Source organism: Hordeum vulgare, chromosome 7H (genome assembly GCF_904849725.1).
Source record: "Hordeum vulgare subsp. vulgare chromosome 7H, MorexV3_pseudomolecules_assembly, whole genome shotgun sequence".
In the NCBI taxonomy this organism is placed as follows: domain Eukaryota; kingdom Viridiplantae; phylum Streptophyta; class Magnoliopsida; order Poales; family Poaceae; genus Hordeum; species Hordeum vulgare.
The window spans coordinates 108,319,018-108,341,060 of NC_058524.1; the positions used below are offsets into that span (position 1 = coordinate 108,319,018).

The 22,043-nt window shown below is 46.4% G+C and overlaps 1 protein-coding gene across 1 annotated transcript; it reads left to right on the top strand.

Moving 5' to 3' along the window:
• Positions 1 to 8,739: 8,739 nt before the first annotated feature.
• LOC123410896 (protein TIFY 11e-like) lies at positions 8,740 to 9,449 on the top strand. Its single transcript, XM_045103824.1, has one exon. The coding sequence runs from the start codon at positions 8,896 to 8,898 to the stop codon at positions 9,313 to 9,315; it is 420 nt and encodes a 139-aa protein (XP_044959759.1). The 5' UTR covers positions 8,740 to 8,895; the 3' UTR covers positions 9,316 to 9,449.
• Positions 9,450 to 22,043: the final 12,594 nt, after the last annotated feature.

Below are 22,043 nucleotides of genomic sequence, written 5' to 3' on the forward strand. Positions count from 1 at the left end.
GCCATGCAATAATCATCAAATGCCTTTGAAGCAAATTCTCCGGCGTTGTCCATTCAAAGAGACTTTATATGATGATCACGGAAATTGTTCCTCATTTGTATGATGTGAGAGATCAACTTTGCAAAGGCATGACCATTCAGAGGAAGCATTGATGAGCACCATGAAGTACCTAAACGGCCTTGTGAGGGGCTGAATTGGACTGCATATGTCCCCTTGGATACTGATACGTCTCCATCGTATCTACTTTTCCAAACTCTTTTGCCCTTGTTTTGGACTCTAATTTGCATGATTTGAATGGAACTAACCTGGACTGACGCTGTTTTTAGCATAATTGCCTTGGTGTTGTTTTCGTGCAGAAATGAAAGTTCTCAGAACGTCCTAAAAATTTACTGAGAATATTTCTGGAAAATATGAAAAATACCTGCGCAAAGATCCACCGGAGGGGATGGGCCAGTGGGCCACAAGCCCTGTAGCCTCCACCCCCCTGGTGGCGGCTAGCAAGCTTGTGGGGCCCACGTGGCTCTGTCACCCCCAATCTCAGCTCTATAAATTCACTTTCCTCCCAGAAAAAATCAAGAGAAAAGATTTCGTCGCGTTTGTGATACGGAGGCGCCGCCACATCCCGTTCTTCATCTGGAGGGTAGATCTGGAGTCCGTTTTGGGCTCCGGAGAGGGGAAATCGTCGCCATCGTCATCATCAACCTTCTTCCCTCTCCAATTCCATGAAGCTCTTCATCGTTTGCGAGTAATCTATTCGTAGGCTCGCTGGGCGGTGATGAGTAGGATGAGATCTATCATGTAATCGAGTTAGTTTTGACGGGGATTTATCCCTAGTATCCACTATGTTCTGAGATTGATGTTGCTACTACTTTGCCATGCTTAATGCTTGTCACTAGGGCCCGAGTGCCATGATTTCAGATCTGAAATTATTATGTTGTCACCAATATATGCGTGTTTTAGATCCTATCTTGCAAGTTGTAGTTACCTACTATGTGTTATGATCCGGCAACCCCGGAGTGACAATAACCGGAACCACTCCCGGTGATGACCATAGTTTGAGGAGTTCATGTGTTCACCAAGTGCTAATGCGTTGGTTTGGTTCTTTATTAAAAGGAGAACCTTAATATCCCATAGTTTCCTTTTGGACCCCGCTGCCACGGGAGGGATGGAGAATAGATGTCATGCAAGTTCTTTTCCCTAAGCACGTATGACGACATACGGAATGCATGCCTACATCATATTGACGAACGGGAGCTAGCCACATATCTCTCCGTGTTATAACTGTTGCATGATGAATATCATTCAAACAAGTCACCAACCCATTGCCTACGAGTTTGTCCCACTGCTGCTGTTACTTGCTACTGTTGCTACTTGCTGCTGTTGTTACTTGCTACTGTTGCTACTTGCTACTGCTGTCACTACTGATGTTCCTTGCCACTGCCGCTACTCGTTACACTGCTGCTACCTGCTACAATTTTGGTTCGTTGGTCGTTGACGGGAAAAGACAATTTCCGTCAACGGGCAACTTCTGGCGCCATTGATACGACAGTTAGGAATAGTGTGCCGTCAACAGATCGTTTCTGACACCGTTGCTATCATACTACTTTGCTGTCGACACTTTGCTTGCAGATACTAATCTTTCAGGTGTGGTTGAATCTGACACATTCAGCTGCTAATACTTGAGAGTATCCTCTCACCTCCTATCAGCGAATCAACAAATTGGGTTGAATACTCTACCCTCGAAAACTGCCTCGATCCCACGCGCTGGTGGGTCATTGCAAGACAATTTCTAATTGTTGAGCAATCGAGAACAACATTCGTCTAGCTATTGCCAGAGAGTGCTAGTCAGATACGCTCTAAGAACGCGGGTATTTCATCCCTCATCTTGAGGGGCGATGGCCTAATGACTAACGTCCCCGTGGCGCATGCGGAGCATACGAAACCATCAGGATTCGGGAAGTTATTCATGTTAACATTATGACCATGCAAGTTGTTAATTATATTCCTCATCATCCTAAGTCCGGGGTGGCCTAACCTATCATGCTAGAGGCAGAAAAGTTTGGAGCTTCTAAAGACAGCCTTAAGGGTAGTGTACACTGGGGGTTGATACGTCTCCAACGTATCTATAATTTTTGATGGTTCCATGCTATTATCTTGTCAACTTTGGATGTTTTGTATGCATGAATATGCTATTTTATATCTTTTTTGGGACTAACCTATTAACCCAGTGCCAAGTGCCAGTTTCTGTTTTTTCCGTGTCTTTTTACCTTTTTCAGCGGAGAATATTAAACGGAGTCCAAACGGAATAAAACCAGCGAAATGATTTTTTCCATAACAGAAGATACGTAGGAAACTTAAGAACCAAGGCAAAGGACTTCCGAGGAGGTCACAAGCCCACTAGGCCCGGCCTGGGGGGCCTAGCAGGCTTGTGGTCTCCCCATGGCTCCTCTGCCCTACTTCTTCCGCCTATAAATTCTCCAAAAATCCAGAAACGCCAGAGAGAGCCACGAAAATACTTTTCCACCGCTGCAAGCTTCTGTCTCCGCAAGATCCCATCTGGGGCACGTTCTGGTGCCCTACCGGAGGGGGGATTCGGACACGGAGGGCTTCTTCATTAACACCGTTGCCTCTACGATGATGCGTGAGTAGTTCACCACAGACCTTCGGGTCCATAGCTAGTAGCTAGATGGCTTCTTATCTCTCTTGGATCTTCAATACAAAGTTCTCCATGATCTTCATGGAGATCTATCCGATGTAACCTTCTTTTGCGGTGTGTTTGTCGAGATCTGATGAATTGTGGATTTATGATCAGATTATCTATGATTATTATTTGAGTCTCCTCTGATCTCTTATATGCATGATTTCGTATCCTTGTAATTCTATTCGAGTTGTGGGTTTCGTTTGGCCAACTTGATCTATAATTCTTGCAATGGGAGAAGCGCTTGGTTTTGGGTTCATACCGTGCGGTGTCCTCACCTAGTGACAGAAGGGGTAGCGAGGCACGCATCATGTTGTTGCCATCAAGGGTAAAAAGATGGGGTTTATATCTATTGCATGAATTTATCCCTCTACATCATGTCATCTTGCTTAAGGCGTTACTCCGTTTGTTATGTACTTAATACACTAGATGCATGCTGGATAGCGGTTGATGTGTGGAGTAATAGTAGTAGATGCAGAAAGTATCGGTCTACTTGTCTCGGACGTGATGCCTATATGTATGATCATTGCCTTAGATATCATCATGACTTTGTGCGATTCTATCAATTGCTCGACGGTAATTCGTTCACCCACCGTAATACTTGCTATCATGAGAGAAGCCTCTAGTGAACACTATGGCCCCCGGGTCTACTTCATATCATATTTTCAGCTCTACAGTTTTACTTTGTTGCACTTTCCACCTTCAGATCTCACCTTTCAATTAATCGTGAAGGGATTGACAACCCCTTTATAGCGTTGGGAGCAAGTTTGTTTGTTTTTGCGCATGTACATTGGTGACTTGTCTTGATACTCCCACTGGATTGATACCTTGGTTCTCAAACTGAGGGAAATACTTAATGCTACTGTGCTGCATTACCCTTTCCACCTCAAGGGAAAAACCAACGCAAGCTCAAGAGGTAGCAAGAAGAATTTCTGGCGCCGTTGCCGGGGAGTATCAAGTCAATAATAGTCTTCCTTCAACGTGTCAATTTCTGGCATCGGGGACTATTCTAAGTGAAGCTTATCCAAGTAACTGTCGCAAACTCAGCTCTTGCATTTACTTTTTTGCCTTTTGCCTCTCGTTTTCCTATCCCCCACTTCTGAAAAACAAAAATTTACAAAAATATTTGCCTTTTTTGTCTGCCTTTCCTTTGCTTGTGTGCTATGTGCCTTCAATTTGCTTGGGTAACGTAGCATAAATTCAAAATTTTCCTATGCCATATTCAGATCTTCCTATGGAGAGACCAGCTACGAGAGAGGGGTGAGTGCATCTTCATACCTTTGAAGATCGCTAAGCGGAAGCGTTGCTAGAACGCGATTGATGGAGTCGTACTCGCGGCGATTCAGATCGCGGTGTGATTCTGATCTAGTGCCGAACCACGGCACCTCCGCGTTCAACACACGTGCAGCCCGTTGACGTCTCCCGCACCTTTATCCAACAAGGAGGAGGAAGAGGTTGGGGAAGATCTCCGGTAGCACGATGGCGTGGTGTCGATGGAGAGACGAGATCTCCCGGCAGGGCTTCGCGAAGCACCGTGGGAGAGGAGGAAGGAGGGGGGCAGGGCTACACCGAGGGATAGGGAAAACTGTGTGTAAAACAGCCCCCAAACCCCCACTATATATAGGAGGAGGGGAGGGGGGGGTGCCCCCCTAGGGTTCCCATCCTAGGTGGTGCGGCAGCCCCCCAGATGGGAGGTGCGGCGGCCAGGGCAGGGGGAGGGGGTGGCGCACCCCTAGGTGGGCCTTAGGCCCACCAGCGCCTAGGGTTCCCCCCCTCTCCAACTCCTACTCCTTGGGCCTCTTTGTGGGAGGCGCACCAGCCCACTTGGTCTGGTTGCCCTCCCTCTTTTCGCCCATGCTACCTCTTGGGGCTGGTGGCCCCTCCCGGTGGACCCCCGGGACCATTTCCGGTGGTCCCGGTACACTACCGGTGACGCCCGAAACATTTCCGGTGTCCAAAACCATCCATCCTATATATCAATCTTTACATCCGGACCATTCCGGAGCTCCTCGTGACGTCCGGGATCTCATCCGGGACTCTGATCAACTTTCTTTAACCTCGTATAACAATTCCCTATAACCCTAGCATCATCGAACCTTAAGTGTGTAGACCCTACGGGTTCGGCAGAGAGGCGCACATGACCGAGACACCTCTCCGGCCAATAACCATCAGCGGGATCTGGATACCCATGATGGCTCCCAGTTGCTGCACGATGATCTCATCGGATGAACCACGACGTCAACGATTCAATCAATCCCGTATACAATTCCCTTTGTCTGTCGGTATAGAACTTGCCCGAGATTCGATCGTCGGTATACCTATACCTTGTTCAATCTCGTTACCGGTAAGTCTCTTTACTCATTCTGTAGCACGTCATCGTGTGACTAACTCCTTAGTCACATTGAGCTCATGATGATGTTCTACCGAGTGGGCCCAGAGATACCTCTCCGTCACGCGGAGTGACAAATTCCGATCTCGATTCGTACCAACCTAACAGACACTTTCAGAGGTACCCGTAGTGCACCTTTATAGTCACCAAGTTACGTTGTGACGTTTGATACACCCAAAGCACTCCTACGGTATCCGAGAGTTGCACAATCTCACGGTCGAAGGTAAAGACACTTGACGTTAGAAAATCTTTAACATACGAACAATACGATCTAGTGCTATGCTTAGGATTGGGTCTTGTCCATCACATCATTCTCCCAATGATGTGATCCCGTTATCAATGACATTTAATGCCCATGACCAGGAAACCATGATTATCTATTGACTAACGAGCTAGCCAACCAGAGGCTTGCTAGGGACACATTGTGATCTATTTATTCACACATGTATTACTGTTTCCTGTTAATACAATTATAGCATGAACAATAGACGATTATCATAAACAAGGAAATATGATAATAACCATTTCATTATTGCCTCTAGGGCATATTTCCAACAATAACATGTTCTTCGGCCTTCTTGGCATCACGAATCCTCTCCTCCTCAAGTGCAAGACTATACTCCTCGGCCTTCAACTTTCTCTCTTCGGCTGCCAACCCGTCCATTCATTTCTCATCCTCCAACATCTTCAGCACATTCTACATCGCCATCTTCTCTTCTTTACGTTTGGCCGCAAACACCTTATTGGTATCGATCACTTCAACAAGTTCTTGTTTGTAAGTGCCACCGGATGCATTTACCTTCTTACTTACTTTTGCAATATTGTTTCCTTCCCGTCTATTGTTGCCATCTTGATCAACCTCGTCATCCTCCTCAATGAATATGCTCAACCTTGATCTGTTTGGAGTGGTTTCCGATATTCGTTGGATCTACTTCTCGTTCTCGCATAGTTCTTTGTAGCAATGATGCAACGTGAAGGACCTGTGACCGAACTTGGTGTTCCTATGTTTGATTAGTTTTTGGATATAGGGGCTATACTATGCCACTTGCACACCGCTTGGTGGTGCATTATTCACTTGGTTGATGCAACCAAACCATCGATTGCATTGGTCATAAATTGTGCTCCAATGATGCACAATAGAACCTTGCGTACGGCTGGATCGCATGTCGACAAAGTTGTTGTGGTGCTAGATAATTCTCACCCAAAACATGATTTTGATTTGATCCGTTCCCATCGTTGCATCCATGGAGATCGCACACCAAGCATCGCAAAGATTAATATCCTCAATTTGGTTGTAGTTTTGGGTGCGGCACTTTGGCACCTTCGTGCTTGCTTCGGTCACCTCCACAACCTCCTCTTCCTCGGCCACCTCCTCCTCGGAATAGCCATCCTCGACCACCACCTCCTCTGCGTTCACCTCTTGACCCATGTCTTGGCTGGCCATCGAATGATCCCAAAATGAGTCGTAGTTGAGCTCATCAAGTCCAACGACAGACGAGGACTGCAAGGAGGCGAGGAATTTGGCTGTGTTCATCTGCGCACTACAATAAACAGATCAAACACTATGAACAATCAGTAACAGCCACCAACAATCACTATCGAATACCAACAAGACGCGAGGTTCTAGTTTTACCTTGTAGGCATTTCATCAAGCACTTGGTGGCCGCGCTTCTTCTTGCCGGCTGTTGGCACCGCCCGAGCCGAAGCACTGGCTGTAGGGGCCGTCAAAGTTGCAGCACGAGGCGCCAACCTAGGACAAGGTGCCCCTTTGGCCTTCTTCATCTTCTTCTTCACGGTTGCCTCGGTGAGCACCGATGCCGCCGCCGTGAGCTTTCGAACTCGTTTGGCTCCGGCCGGTGCGACGCCAGGGCGGCGGGCCGCTGTGGGAAAGGCGGTGGCCAACCCGAAGGCCATTGTACTCGTTAGAGGAGGAGCTCGGATGTCCGGCGACGGTGCTTGGGTAATTTACTGCAATGAAAATCCGACAATGGTAGATGACAGGGTGAGGGAAGGGGCCATGCTATCTATTTCGACCAACCAAACAGACATCAGTGGTGGTGGTGGTGGTTGACCGGGCTCGTACGCCATGCGGACTCGACCCACCCTGGCTCACCTAATCCCACATATATTCGTTCTGATAACCTCCCCAGACCAGACCCTAGGCACTCCATTCCACTCACCTCCGCTCTACTCTGCCATACAAACTTCCGTCCAACGATCTTCTGCCTTCTCCAGCATGGCTGGCAGCGGACCCGAATCCTACACCTCCATATTCGTCAACCATGAGGTCATCCTTCGCGGCCCGAGGAGAAGATGGTCGTCGGGCTTTTGCTCCGTCACTCTTGGGTGGTGGCCGCCCGACAACAGCTCTCGAAATCCCTTCGTAAGGAATCCATTGTGTCAGCCCAATATGTGCATGGGTCCATCGTCCTTGCCTTTCTGGAGATGTTGTGGTCCATCTCGCGTCCGAACACAGTGTGAGACGCGCAACCCCATCGTTGGTGCGCCGAGCTGGAGGACGCACCATGGGCTTCCTTCAACGTAAACATGGCGTGGCGTGTCCATCATGTGAGGCTGGGGGCGCAGGAGGCGGCAGAAGCCCTTGCGGAAGTGGACGCTGGCGAGACGGAGTCGCATTCTCCGGCATCCGTTATGATGAACCAATGCGGGTGTCGCAACTGCGTCGTGGTGAACGTCAACTCCTCCGAGAAGGGATCATCATCGATCGCACGTCCACTGGCACCGTCCGGATTGCGGGCTCCGACGAGGAAGAGTAGGGCACGGGAGAGGATGAGGGCTCGACTCCCGTGAGCCGGCCAGTGTCCCATGTCCTACTCTACCTCGCATGTGACCGGACCAACACTCTAGTAGTGCAGGCGGCCACTGGACATGGACACGGCGGGAGGCGGACGAGCTCGGCTTATATATCGTTTTATGTTGAATGTAATAGTATTAATTCGAGATTTTTAAATTGATGTATCCGGTTATAGAATCTACTATTTGAGGTTGATCGATCATTGTCCACCAACATGTACAAACGTGTTCACATGTGTGCAAGGAGTTATATTTGCCAAATTCGATTGGGCGTCGGATCTAGAGTATGATGACGTGTCCAGGGACATGTTGCCCCAGTCTGATTCTTTCAACGACAACGTTTTTGCTTTTCATAAACAGCTTTAAAGGTCCGTAAAGCTGCTGTTCAGCGATGAAGCCGTGTCGAGTTCGGTTAAGAGGTGGTCTGGCTTTTTTTTGCCACTTTGACGGTGTTAAAGGAGAGGAACATGCAATAATATTTTACATGAGATTTTTCTATTTTTTCAGTCTTGTAAGATTGGTGTTGACGTGCCTTGTAATAACATGATTTTATTATAAGACCCCGTATTACGCTGCAAAGAAAAAAAGATTACAGGTGTTCAAGATTTTTCTCCGGATGATCGCCGCACGGAATCGGCAGCGGGAGGGGGACCCACTCCAACAAGTTAACGTGCGGCATGAGTGGAGTACCAGCCACCACGTAGAAATTATGGTGCTGTCCCTCGACCAGCACGTGTTCTTCATGCCAGACCCCGTCAGGAAGAAACACCCCACCACGCCCCCACCTTTGAGAGCAACAGCCCACAGCACACGGTGCGGCCGTGCGATCCTATAAATCAAAACCCGTCTCACCGCCTCTAATCCATCCTTCCCTGCTCCAACCAACACAACACCCGATCAAGGCCAGAGCTTCCCATCCGCACCGCGGCACTGCGAGTTCGCGAGGCCTGCAGAGCGTACACGGGGGTCGGTCGATCTCGATCAAGCGGCAAGAATGGCGGCGACAGGATGCGCTCAAAGCCGACGGTTCGCCGCAGCGTGCGGCGTTCTCAGCCGCTGTATCAAGGCGGCAGAGCAGCGGCCGGCGGCCACGGTGGTCCTCCCCCTCATGCCCGGAGCGGAAGTGCCCGCGCAAGATGAGCACGCGGTGGGCTCTGCACCGGCGCACGCGCAGATGACCATCTTCTACGGCGGGCAGGTGCTGGTTCTGGACGAGGTCCCGGCCGACAGGGCCGCCGATGTGCTCCGTGTCGCTGCCGTCTCAGGCAGACCGCGAGGGGACGGCGACCTGCCCATGGCGAGGAAGGCGTCGCTGCAGCGGTTCATGGAGAAGCGCAAGGGGAGGCGCGCCGTCCCCTACAGCCGGCCCGACGGCGACGGGTTCTCCTGTAACCGTCTTACGCTTACGCTCTGATTCCTGTTCACGCATACCCTCTGATTCGTGTTCATGATGCGTCGTAGTATATGTAGCCTAAGTAATTTATGGTCCATGTAAATGTGTAGCTGTTGTTGGAGTCAAAATTCTGAATTATGATGAGAAATTATTGCTGTCGCTGTTTCGAATCATGGCGAATTGGCTTGCCTTTGCTTCTTTTATTGATGACAATGACAAATCCATGGTCTTTTACTTTTTCTGACCAAACCATGGTCTTTGGTTCACATGTGCGATGACTTGGCTACTACTCTTCCCCACTTGCCCGTATGGGCAGATTAACCCCCAGCGTGTTACGTCGCCATCGCCCACCGGCATGTAAGTACAAGCGTTCGTCTGCTGCCGGAAAAAGTCCAAAACGAATCTTGAACTCGTGGACCCTGGCTAAATCGAACCCTCAAGTCATAATCTTCGAAATTGGCACTCTCAACTATCTAATCCTGGTCTAATACGAACCGTGAGAGCCTTTCCAAACAGTGATTGCTGACGTGGCTAGAGTTAGCCGGGATTGCTGTTTTTTTTCTGGTGAAAACAAAGGGACTAAGGGAAGATGTCGATGAAAGGTGGCCCGACCCACTGCTAAAGCCCATCCACCAACGAACCAGCTGAGGAGTCGTTCCCCTGTTTCCTCTCTGCTCCCGCGACATTAGTGACGGCAGGTGGGTGATCGACGGCAGCGGCGACGATCTAGCCGGCGCGCGACGGCGAGCGACGGTCTAAGGTATGTGCGCGACGTCCTTCCCCTCTGCGCACAGTTTTTTGGACCTTTTGCGAGTTAGGGTTTTTGCAGTATTTTGAAGAGGGAAAGTGAGGACTTTTATGTGAGTAGGGTTAGTTTTTTGCATTCGAATTGTTCGTGGTAGTGCGGGCAAGTGATATAGTTCTGTTTTTTCGGTTTCAGCATGGATCCTACAGAGATACTGAACGTGAGATTCCATTTTGGTGTCGAGTTCGTCAAAATCGGTCCAAATCTGCAATATGTTGGGGGGGGGGGATGATGAGATGTCGGAGATTGAGAGGGATAAGTTGTCCCTGCAGGAGGTGAAAGGGTTTCTGAAAGATCACATTCAGTTGAAGGAATCAATGAAATTTTATTTTCTGGTACCTGGGAAATCAATGGCAGAGGGCTTGATGTTTCTGAATGATGATGGTAAATGTGTCCAGATGGGAGAGTACACTGATGTGGGAGGAGTAGCTGACATATATGTTGAGTACCATGGAGAGCAGGACAGTGATCATAGCTCCAGTGGTAGTGATTTTGAAAAGGATGAGATAATGCAGTTAATTGATGATGATGATGAACCTGACATTGTCATCAGTGCAGAACCAACTGATATTCCAGATGATGAGGTGGACCTTGTTATGGTTCCTGATGATAGTGGTGTCATCACTCAACTAATTTGCAGCCCAGTTAAGCAAGTTCATGGAAGAAGGAAGCAAATGGAAGCACAGGAAGTGCAAGCAGAGCAAGTGGAAGCAGAGCAAGTGGTAGCAGGAAGCACAGTTGCAGTGTGTTTGGATCCTCCCAACAAGGTGCAAAATGTTTTCCAAAGCTTTTATGTGTGCTTCAATGCTTTGAAATTAGGATTCAAGTCTGGCTGTAGGAAAGTAATAGGGTTAGATGGCTGTTTTTTCAAAGGAGCAGTGAAGGGAGAGTTGTTGTGTGCCATTGCCAGAGATGCCAATAACCAAATGTATCCAGTGGCTTGGGCAGTTGTTGAGCAGGAAACAAATGAGAGTTGGAAGTGGTTTGTTGGCTTGCTTATCAAGGATCTTGACATTAACAATAATGGAGATGGCTCGGTCTTCATTTCTGATCAGCAAAAGGGTTTGATTAATGCCATGAAGGATTATCTGCCAAAAGCAGAGCATAGGCAATGTGCTAGACATATCTATGCCAATTGGAGGAAGAAGCATAGGGCACATGAATGGCAGAAAAAATTCTGGGCAGTGGCCAAAGCATCTAACAAACAAGATTTTAACTACTACAAAGCTAAGCTAGCACAAGAAACACGAGAGGGTGCACAAGATATAATGAACACACAGCCAGAACACTGGGCAAGAGCATTTTTTGCAGTTGGTTCCTTCTGTGAATCTGTTGACAATAACTTGTGTGAATCTTTCAATCATGCCATTATTGATGCAAGGTTTTATCCCTTAATCTCAATGCAAGAGAAGATCAGAAAGAAAATATTAGCTAGAATCCAGGAACAAAGGGAGAAAGGTGCAAGGTTTAATGGGAAAATATGTCCAAGCATATTTAACAAGTTGAAGAGCAGCATAGCAAGGACACAGTTCATGGAGGTGCTCTGGAATGGCAAAGATGGCTTTGAAGTGAAATTACTAACTGGAAGAAAAAGGCAGTACACAGTCAGCCTTGACAGCAGAACTTGCTCATGTGGTTACTTTCAGTTATCTGGTCTCCCATGCTCTCATGCAATCACTGCTATATACAAGTGTAGAAAGAAAGTGGAAGATTTTATTGCTCCTTGTTACTTTGTTGATACCTTCAACAAAATATATGAGCATTGTTTAGAGCCAGTAGAGGGTGAAGAAATGTGGCCAATTTCTAACAAGCCTAGGCCTGAAGCTCCAGATTTTGTCAATAAAAGAATGCCAGGCAGGCCAAAGAAGAATGACAGGCGGAGGGAAGAGTCTGAGAAACCTAAGCCTACCAACAAAATGAGCAAGCATGGCACTATAATTACTTGCTCACTCTGCCATACTCCTGGACACAACAAGGGAAGTTGCAAGAACAGAGTCAAGAAGAGAAATGCATCAGAGGTAATTTCAACAAGATTTGTAGTGATTTTCATTCAGTCTATGCACTTTAACATACAATTTAACATGCTATTTATCATGACTTGTAGCATCCTGGAGCAAGTGCACATCCTCCAGCTGCTGCCCAAGCAAGAGCAACTGCACCTCCTCCAGCTGCTGCCCAGGCAAGAACAAGTGCTCCCCCTCCAGCTACTGCCCAAGCAAGAGCAGTTGCACCTCCTCCACCTGCTGCCCAGGCAAGAACAAGTGATCCTCCTCCAGCTGCTGCCCAGGCAAGAACAAGTGCTCCCTGTTGGGGAACGTCGCATGGGAAACAAAAATTTTCCTACGCGCACGAAGACCTATCATGGTGATGTCCATCTACGAGAGGGGATTTCCGATCTACGTACCCTTGTAGATCGCACAGCAGAAGCGTTAGTGAACGCGGTTGATGTAGTGGAACGTCCTCACATCCTTCGATCCGCCCCGCGAACCGTCCCGCGATCCGTCCCACGATCTAGTGCCAAACGGACAGCAGCTCCGCGTTCAGCACACGTACAGCTCGACGATGATCTCGGCCTTCTTGATCCAGTAAGAGAGACGGAGAGGTAGATGAGTTCTCCGGCAGCGTGACGGCGCTCCGGAGGTTGGTGGTGATCTAATCTCAGCAGGGTTCCGCCCGAGCTCCGCAGAAACGCGATCTAGAGGTAAAACCGTGGAGGTATGTGGTCGGGCGGCCGTGGCAAAGTTGTCTCAAATCAGTCCTAAAACCTCCGTATATATAGGTGGGAGAGGGGGGGCCTTGCCTTGAGGCTCAAGGAGCCCCAAGGGGGTCGGCCGAGCCAAGGGGGGGAGTCCTCCCCTTCCAAACCGAATCCAAATAGGTTTGGAAGGTGGAGTCCTTCTCCCCTTTCCCACCTCCTTTTTTTTCCTTTTCTCTTTGATTTTCTTCCTATGGCGCATAGGGCCTTCTTGGGCTGTCCCACAAGCCCACTAAGGGCTGGTGTGCCACCCCCAAGGCCTACGGGCTTCCCCGGGGTGGGTTGCCCCCCCCGTGAACACCCGGAACCCATTCGTCATTCCCGGTACATTCCCGGTAACTCCGAAAACCTTCCGGTAATCAAATGAGGTCATCCTATATATCAATCTTCGTTTCCGGACCATTCCGGAAACCCTCGTGACGTCCGTGATCTCATCCGAGACTCCGAACAACATTCGGTAACCAACCGTATAACTCAAATACGCATAAAACAACGTCGAACCTTAAGTGTGCAGACCCTGCGGGTTCGAGAACTATGTAGACATGACCCGAGTGACTCATCGGTCAATATCCAATAGCGGGACATGGATGCCCATATTGGATCCTACATATTCTACGAAGATCTTATCGTTTGAACCTCAGTGCCAAGGATTCATATAATCCCGTATGTCATTCCCTTTGTCCTTCGGTATGTTACTTGCCCGAGATTCGATCGTTAGTCTCCGCATACTTATTTCAATATCGTTTACCGGCAAGTCTCTTTACTCGTTCCGTAATACAAGATCCCGCAACTTACACTAAGTCACACTGCTTGCAAGGCTTGTGTGTCATGTTGTATTACCGAGTGGGCCCCGAGATACCTCTCTGTCACACGGAGTGACAAATCCCAGTCTCGATCCATAATAACTCAACGAACACCTTCGGAGATACCTGTAGAGCATCTTTATAGTCACCCAGTTACGTTGCGACGTTTGATACACACAAAGCATTCCTCCGGTGTCAGTGAGTTATATGATCTCATGGTCATAGAAACAAATACTTGAGACGCAGAAAACAGTAGCAACAAAATGACACGATGTACATGCTACGTCTATTAGTTTGGGTCTAGTCCATGACATGATTCTCCTAATGATGTGATCCCGTTATCAAGTAACAACACTTGCCTATGGCCAGGAAACCTTGACCATCTTTGATCAACGAGCTAGTCAACTAGAGGCTTACTAGGGACAGTGTTTTGTCTATGTATCCACACAAGTATTGTGTTTACAATAAATACAATTATAGCATGGATAATAAACGATTATCATGAACAAAGAAATATAATAATAACTAATTATTATTGCCTCTAGGGCATATTTCCAACAGTCTCCCACTTGCACTAGAGTCAATAATCTAGTTCACATCACCATGTGATTTCAACGAATCCAACACCCATATAGTTCTGGGGTCTGATCACGTCTTGCTCGTGAGAGAGGTTTTAGTCAACCGTTCTGAAACTTTCAGATCCGTGCGTTCTTTACAAATCTTTATGTCATCTTATAGATGCTGCTACTACGTGCTATTCGGAAATGCTCCAAATATCTACTCCACTATACAAATCCGTTTCACTACTCATAGTTATTCGGATTAGTGTCAAAGCTTGCATCGACGTAACCCTTTACGACAAACTCTTTAACCACCTCCATAATCGAGAAAAATTCCTTAGTGTATTTAGTTACTAAGGATAACTTTGATCGCTGATCAGTGATTCAATCCTGGATCACTCTGTGTACCTCTTAACAGACTTGCTGCAAGGCACACATCAGGTGCGGTACTCAGCATGCCATACTTTAGAGTCTACGGCTAAGGCATAGAAGACGACCTTCGTCTATTCTCTTTATTCTGCCGTGGTCGGGTTTTGAGTCTTACTCAAATTCACACCTCACAACGCAACCAAGAACTCCTTCTTTGCTGATCTATCTTGAACTCCTTCAAAAACTTGTCAAGGCATGCATCTTGTTGAAACTTCCATTAAGCGCTTTCGATCTATCTCCATAGATCTTTGATGCTCAACGTTCAAGTAGCGCAATCCAGGTACTCCTTTGAAAACTCCTTTCAAACAACCTTGTATGCTTTACAGAAATTCTATATTACTTCTGATCCACAATATGTCAACCACATATACTTATCAGAAATTCTATAGTGCTCCCACTCACTTCTTTGGAAATACAAGTTTCTCATAAACCTTGTACAAACCCAAAATCTTTGATCATCTCATCAAAGTGTATATTCCAACTCCGAGATGCTTGCACCAGTCCATTGAAGGATCGCTGGAGCTTGCATACTTGCTAGTATCTTTAGGATCGACAAAACCTCCTGGTTGTATCACATACAAAGTTTGCTCAAGGAAACCGTCGAGGAAACAATGTTTTGACATCCTATGTGAAATATTTCATAAATAATGCAGCAACTACTAACATAATTCTAACAGACTTTCAGCATCGCTACGAGTGAGAAAGTCTCATCATAGTCAACTGTTTGATCTTGTTGGAAACATCTTTGCGACAAGTCGAGCTTTTCTTAATAGTGACTTATCACCATCATCGTCTGTCTTCCTTTTAAAGATCCATCTTTACTCAATAGTCCTATGACCATCAAGTAGTTCTTCCAAAGTCTACACTTTGTTTTCATACATGGATCCTCTCTCGGATTTCATGGCTTCCAGCCATTTGTCGGAATCCGGGCCCACCATTGCTTTCTCCATAACTCGTAGGTTCACTATTCCTCAACAACATGACCTCCAGGACAGGGTTACCGTACCACTCTGCAATAGTACGCGACCTTGTCAACCTACGAGGCTTGTAGTAACTTGATCCGATGCTCGATGATCACCATCATCAGTTTTCACTTCAATTGGTGTAGGCGCCACAGGAACAACTTCCTGTGCCCTGCTACACACTGGTTGAAGTGATGGTTCAATAACCTCATCAAGTTCTACCACCCTCCCACTCAATTCTTTCGAGAGAAACCTTTCCTCGAGAAAGGATCCGTTTCTAGAAACAAACACTTTGCTTTCGGATCTGAGATAGGAGATGTACCCAACTGTTTTGGATATCCTATGAAGATGCATTTATCCGCTTTGGGTTCGAGCTTATCAGACTGAAACTTTTTCACATAAGTGTCGAAGCCCCAAACTTTCAAGAAACGACAGTTTAGATTTCTCTAAACCTCAGTCTATACTGTGTCATCTCAACGGAAATACGCGATGCCCTATTTACAGTGAATGCGGTTGTCTCTAATGCATAACCCATAAACGATAGTGGTAATTCGATAAGAGACATCATAGCATGCACCATACCAAATAGTGCGTGGCTATGACGTTCAGACACATCGTCACACTATGATGTTCCAGGTGGCATGAACTGCGAAACAATTTCCACATTGTCTTAACTGCGTACCAAAACTCGTAACTCAGATATTCATTTCTATGATCATATCGTAGACAGTTTATCCTCTTGTTACGACGAACTTCACTCCGAAATAGAGTTGAACTTTTCAATATTTCAGACTTGTGATTCATTAAGTAAATACTCTTGTATCTGCTGAAATCGTCATTGAAGTAAGAACATAATGATATCCACTGCGTGCCTCAACACCCATTGGATTGCATACATCAAAATGTATCACTTCCAACAAGTTACTATCTTGTTTCATCTCAATAAAAACAAGGCCTTGCTCATGTGGTATGATTTGCATGTCACTAGTGATTCAAAATCAAGTAAGTATAAAGATCCATCAGCATGGAGCCTCTTCATGCAATTTATACCAACATGACTCAAGCGGCAGTGCCACAAGTAAGTGGTACTATCATCATTACCTCGTATCTTTTGGCACCAATATCATGAACATGTGTAACACTACGATCGAGATTCAATAAACCATTGAAGGTGATTATTCAAGCAAATAGAGTAACCATTATTCTCTTTAAATGAATAATCGTATTGCAATAAGCACGATCCAATCATGTTCATGCTTAACGCAAGCACCAAATAACAATTATTTAGGTTTAACACCAATCCCGATGGTAGAGGGAGCGTGCGACATTTTGATCACATCAATCTTGGAAACACTTCCAACACGTATCGTCACCTCGCCTTTAGCTAGTCTCCGTTTATGCCGTAGCTATCATTTCGTGTTACTAATCACTTAGCAACCGAACCGGTATCCAATACCCTCATGCTACTAGGAGTACTAGTAAAGTACACATCATGTATATCAAATATACTTCTTTCGACTTTTGCCAGCCTTCTTATCTACCAAGTATCTAGAGTTGCTCCGCCTCAGTGACTGTTCCCCTCATTACAGAAGCACTTAGTCTCAGGTTTGGGTTTAATCTTGGGTCTCTTCATTAGTGCAGCAACTGTTTTGCCGTTTCACGAAGTATCCCTTCTATCTCTTGCCTTTCTTGAAACTTAGTGGTTTTACAAACCATCAACTATTGATGCTCCTTCTTGATTTCTACTTTCGCAGTGTCAAACATCGCGAATCGCTCAAGGATCATTGTATCTATCCTTGATATGTTATAGTTCATCACGAAGCTCTTATAGCTTGGTGGCAGTGACTTTGGAGAACTATCACTATCTCATCTGGAAGATTAACTCCCACTTGATTCAAGCGATTGTCGTACTCAGACAATCTGAGCATACGCTGAACGATTGATCTTTTCTCCTTTACTTTGTGGACAAAGAATCTTGTTGGAAGTCTCGTACCTCTTAACAAGGGCACAAGCATGAAATCACAATTTCATCTCTTTAGAACATCACCTATGTTCCGTGACGTTTCAAAACGTCTTCGGCGCCTTGCTTCTAAGGCATTAAGTATTTTGCACTCAACTATCGTGTAGTCATCAGAAATGTGTATGTCGGATGTTCACAACATCTACAGACGATGCTTGAGGTGCAGCACACCGAGTGGTGCATTAAGGACATAAGCCTTCTGCGCAGCAACGAGGACAATCCTCGGTTTTACAGACTCAGTCTGCAAAGTTTGCTACTATCAACTTTCAACTAAATTTTCTCTAGGAACATATAAAAACAGTAAAGCTATAGCGCAAGCTACATTGTAATTCGCAAAGACCATTAGACTATGTTCATGACAATTAGTTCAATTAATCATATTACTTAAGAACTCCCACTCAAAAGTACATCTCTCTAGTCATTTGAGTGGTACATGATCCAAATCCACTATCTCAAGTCCGATCATCACGTGAGTCGAGAATAGTTTCAGTGGTAAGCATCTCTATGCTAATCATATCAACTATACGATTCATGCTCGACCTTTCGGTCTCATGTGTTCCGAGGCCATGTCTGCACATGCTAGGCTCGTCAAGCTTAACCCGAGTGTTCTGCGTGTGCAACTGTTTTGCACCCGTTGTATGTGAACGTTGAGTCTATCACACCCGATCATCACGTGGTGTCTCGAAACGAAGAACTGTCGCAACAGTGCACAGTCGGGGAGAACACAATTTCGTCTTGAAATTTTAGTGAGAGATCACCTCATAATGCTACCGTCGTTCTAAGCAATATAAGGTGCAAAAAGGATTAACATCACATGCAATTCATAAGTGACATGATATGGCCATCATCATGTGCTTCTTGATCTCCATCACCAAAGCACCGGCATGATCTTCTTGTCACCGGCGTCACACCATGATGTCCATCAACGTGTCGCCACCGGGGTTGTCGTGCTACTCATGCTATTACTACTAAAGCTATGTCCTAGCAATATAGTAAACGCATCTGCAAGCACAAACGTTAGTTTAAAGACAACCCTATGGCTCCTGCCGGTTGCCGTACCATCGACGTGCAAGTCGATATTAACTATTACAACATGATCATCTCATACATCCAATATATCACATCACATCACAAGAATACCCTGCAAAAACAAGTTAGACGTCCTCTAATTGTTGTTGCATGTTTTACGTGGTGACCATGGGTATTTAGTAGGATCGCATCTTACTAACGCAAACACCACAACGGAGATATATGAATTGCTATTTAACCTCATCCAAGGACCTCCTCGGTCAATTCCGATTCAACTAAAGTTGGAGAAACCGTCACCCGCCAGTCATCTTTGAGCAACAGAGTTACTCGTAGCCATGAAACCAGTCTCTCGTAAGCGTACAAGTAATGTCGGTCCGAGCCGCTTCGATCCAACAATACCGCGGAATCAAGAAAATACTAAGGAGGGCAGCAAAACGCACATCACCGCCCACAAAAACTTTTGTGTTCTACTCGAGAAGACATCTACGCATGAACCTAGCTCATGATGCCACTGTTGGGGAACGTCGCATGGGAAACAAAAAATTTCCTATGCGCACGAAGACCTATCATGGTGATGTCCATCTACGAGAGGGGATTTCCGATCTATGTACCCTTTTAGATCGCACAACAGAAGCGTTAGTGAACACGGTTGATGTAGTGGAACGTCCTCACGTCCCTCGATCCGCCCCGCGAACCGTCCCGCGATCCGTCCCACGATCTAGTGCCGAACGGACGGCACCTCCGCGTTCAGCACACGTACAGCTCGACGATGATCTCGGCCTTCTTGATACAGCAAGAGAGACGGAGAGGTAGATGAGATCTCCGGCAGCGTGACGTCGCTCCGGAGGTTGGTGGTGATCTAATCTCAGCAGGGCTCCGCCCGAGCTCCGAAGAAACGCGATCTAGAGGTAAAACCGTGGAGGTATGTGGTCGGGCTGCCGTGGCAAAGTTGTCTCAAATCAGCCCTAAAACCTCCGTATATATAGGTGGGAGAGGGGGGCGTTGCCTTGAGGCTCAAGGAGCCCCAAGGGGGTCGGCCGACCCAAGGGGAGGAGTCCTCCCCTTCCAAACCGAATCCAACTAGGTTTAGAAGGTGGAGTCCTTCTCCCCTTTCCCACCTCCTTTTTTCCTTTTCTCTTTGATTTTCTTCCTATGGCGCATAGGGACTTCTTGGGCTGTCCCACCAGCCCACTAAGGGCTGGTGCGCCACCCCAAGGCCTATGGGCTTCCCCGGGGTGGGTTGGCCCCCTCCCCCCCCCCCCCCCCCGATGAACACCCGGAACCCATTCGTCATTCCCGGTACATTCCCGGTAACTCCAAAAACATTCCGGTAATCAAATGAGGTCATCCTATATATCAATCTTTGTTTCTGGACCATTCTGGAAACCCTCGTGACATCTGTGATCTCATCCGGGACTCCGAACAACATTCGGTAACCAACCATATAACTCAAATACGCATAAAACAACGTCGAACCTTAAGTGTGCAGACCCTGCGGGTTCGAGAACTATGTAGACATGACTCGAGTGACTCCTCGGTCAATATCCAATAGCCGAACCTGGATGCCCATATTGGATCCTACATATTCTATGAATATCTTATCGTTTGAACTTCAGTGCCAAGGATTCATATAATCCCGTATGTCATTCCCTTTGTCCTTCGGTATGTTACTTGCCCGAGATTCGATCGTCAGTATCCGCATACTTATTTCAATCTCGTTTACCGGCAAGTCTCTTTACTCGTTCCGTAATACAAGATCCCGCAACTTACACTAAGTCACATTGCTTGCAAGGCTTGTGTGTGATGCTGTATTACCGAGTGGGCCCCGAGATACCTCTCCGTCACATGGAGTGACAAATCCCAGTCTCGATCCATACTAACTCAACGAACACCTTCGGAGATACCTGTAGAGCATCTTTATAGTCACCCAGTTACGTTGCGACGTTTGATACACACAAAGCATTCCTCCGGTGTCAGTGAGTTATATGATCTCATGGTCATAGGAACAGATACTTGACACGCAGAAAACAGTAGCAACAAAATGACACGATCAACATGCTACGTCTATTAGTTTGGGTCTAGTCCATCACATGATTCTCCTAATGATGTGATCCCGTTATCAAGTAACAACACTTGCCTGTGGCCAGGAAACCTTGACCATGTTTGATCAACGAGCTAGTCAACTAGAGTCTTACTAGGGACAGTGTTTTGTCTATGTATCCACACAAGTATTGTGTTTCCAATCAATACAATTATAGCATGGATAATAAACGATTATCATGAACAAATAAATATAATAATAACTAATTATTATTGCCTCTAGGGCATATTTCCAACACTCCCCAAGCAAGAACATCCACATTTAAGCCTCCAAGAAGTGCACAAGCTGGTCCATCTACTCGGACAGACGGTGGTTGCAGAAAGAAGAGAAAGAGAGCCCCTGCATCTTCAATTCCAAGCTTTCAGTATTTTACTGCTAGTGGCAATGTGTAATCTTGCCTACTTTCTAGTGTTTGCAAACCTGAAAGTGCAACAACTTTTGTAACCTTGGCAAACATGAAAATGTACCAGCTTTTGTAACCTTTGCAAACATGAATTTGATGTTGCATATGCTATCTACTTATGATGCAAACCCCAGCTGTCTATTTACAATGTCAGGTGTCAACATAATATCCAATGTTTATAAGCCCAATAGCATATAGAAGTAAAAATGACAGAATTATTAAGCTTGATTGCCAGATAACACATTCATACATAACATCCATCACCACATTCAGTACATTTCCATTTGGAATTACAATACATAATGGCTTCACTTGCCAGTTCTACAAAATGGCTTCACTTGCCAGTTCTACATAATGGCTTCACTTGACTGCCAAACTGAAATTCAGTACACTAGCATTTTCCCAACAACAACACCTACCAGAAAGACAATGAAAACCATCACCACAGTCATATACTTCCCCTTCATTGCTTCCAGTTCTGCATTCCTCTCCTTTAACTCTAGCTGAAGAGCCATAACCATTGATGATTCATTTGCAGGCATAGGCACATTCAGGCACTCATCTTCAGTTTGAGCCACAGATCTTTGACCCTTCAGCCTCCACACCTCGTCTCTCAAATCTCCAATCGGGTCACTATAATACTTGGGCAAAGGATCATCATGCCATTCCACATAGCCACATCCACCATGCTATTGAACACAAATGAAGCAAGAACCAGAAATCAATTTCAGATAAAACCAAACAAATGAGCAGAAGAATGAACACTCAAATTGGGGCTCACCTTTGCATCTACGCAGGAGTAGTACCTCCTGCCGGGATTTTGACGGCTCCACAAGATCCATCTCGGTGCCTTCCGCGGCTCTCTGCAATGACAGACCGTCG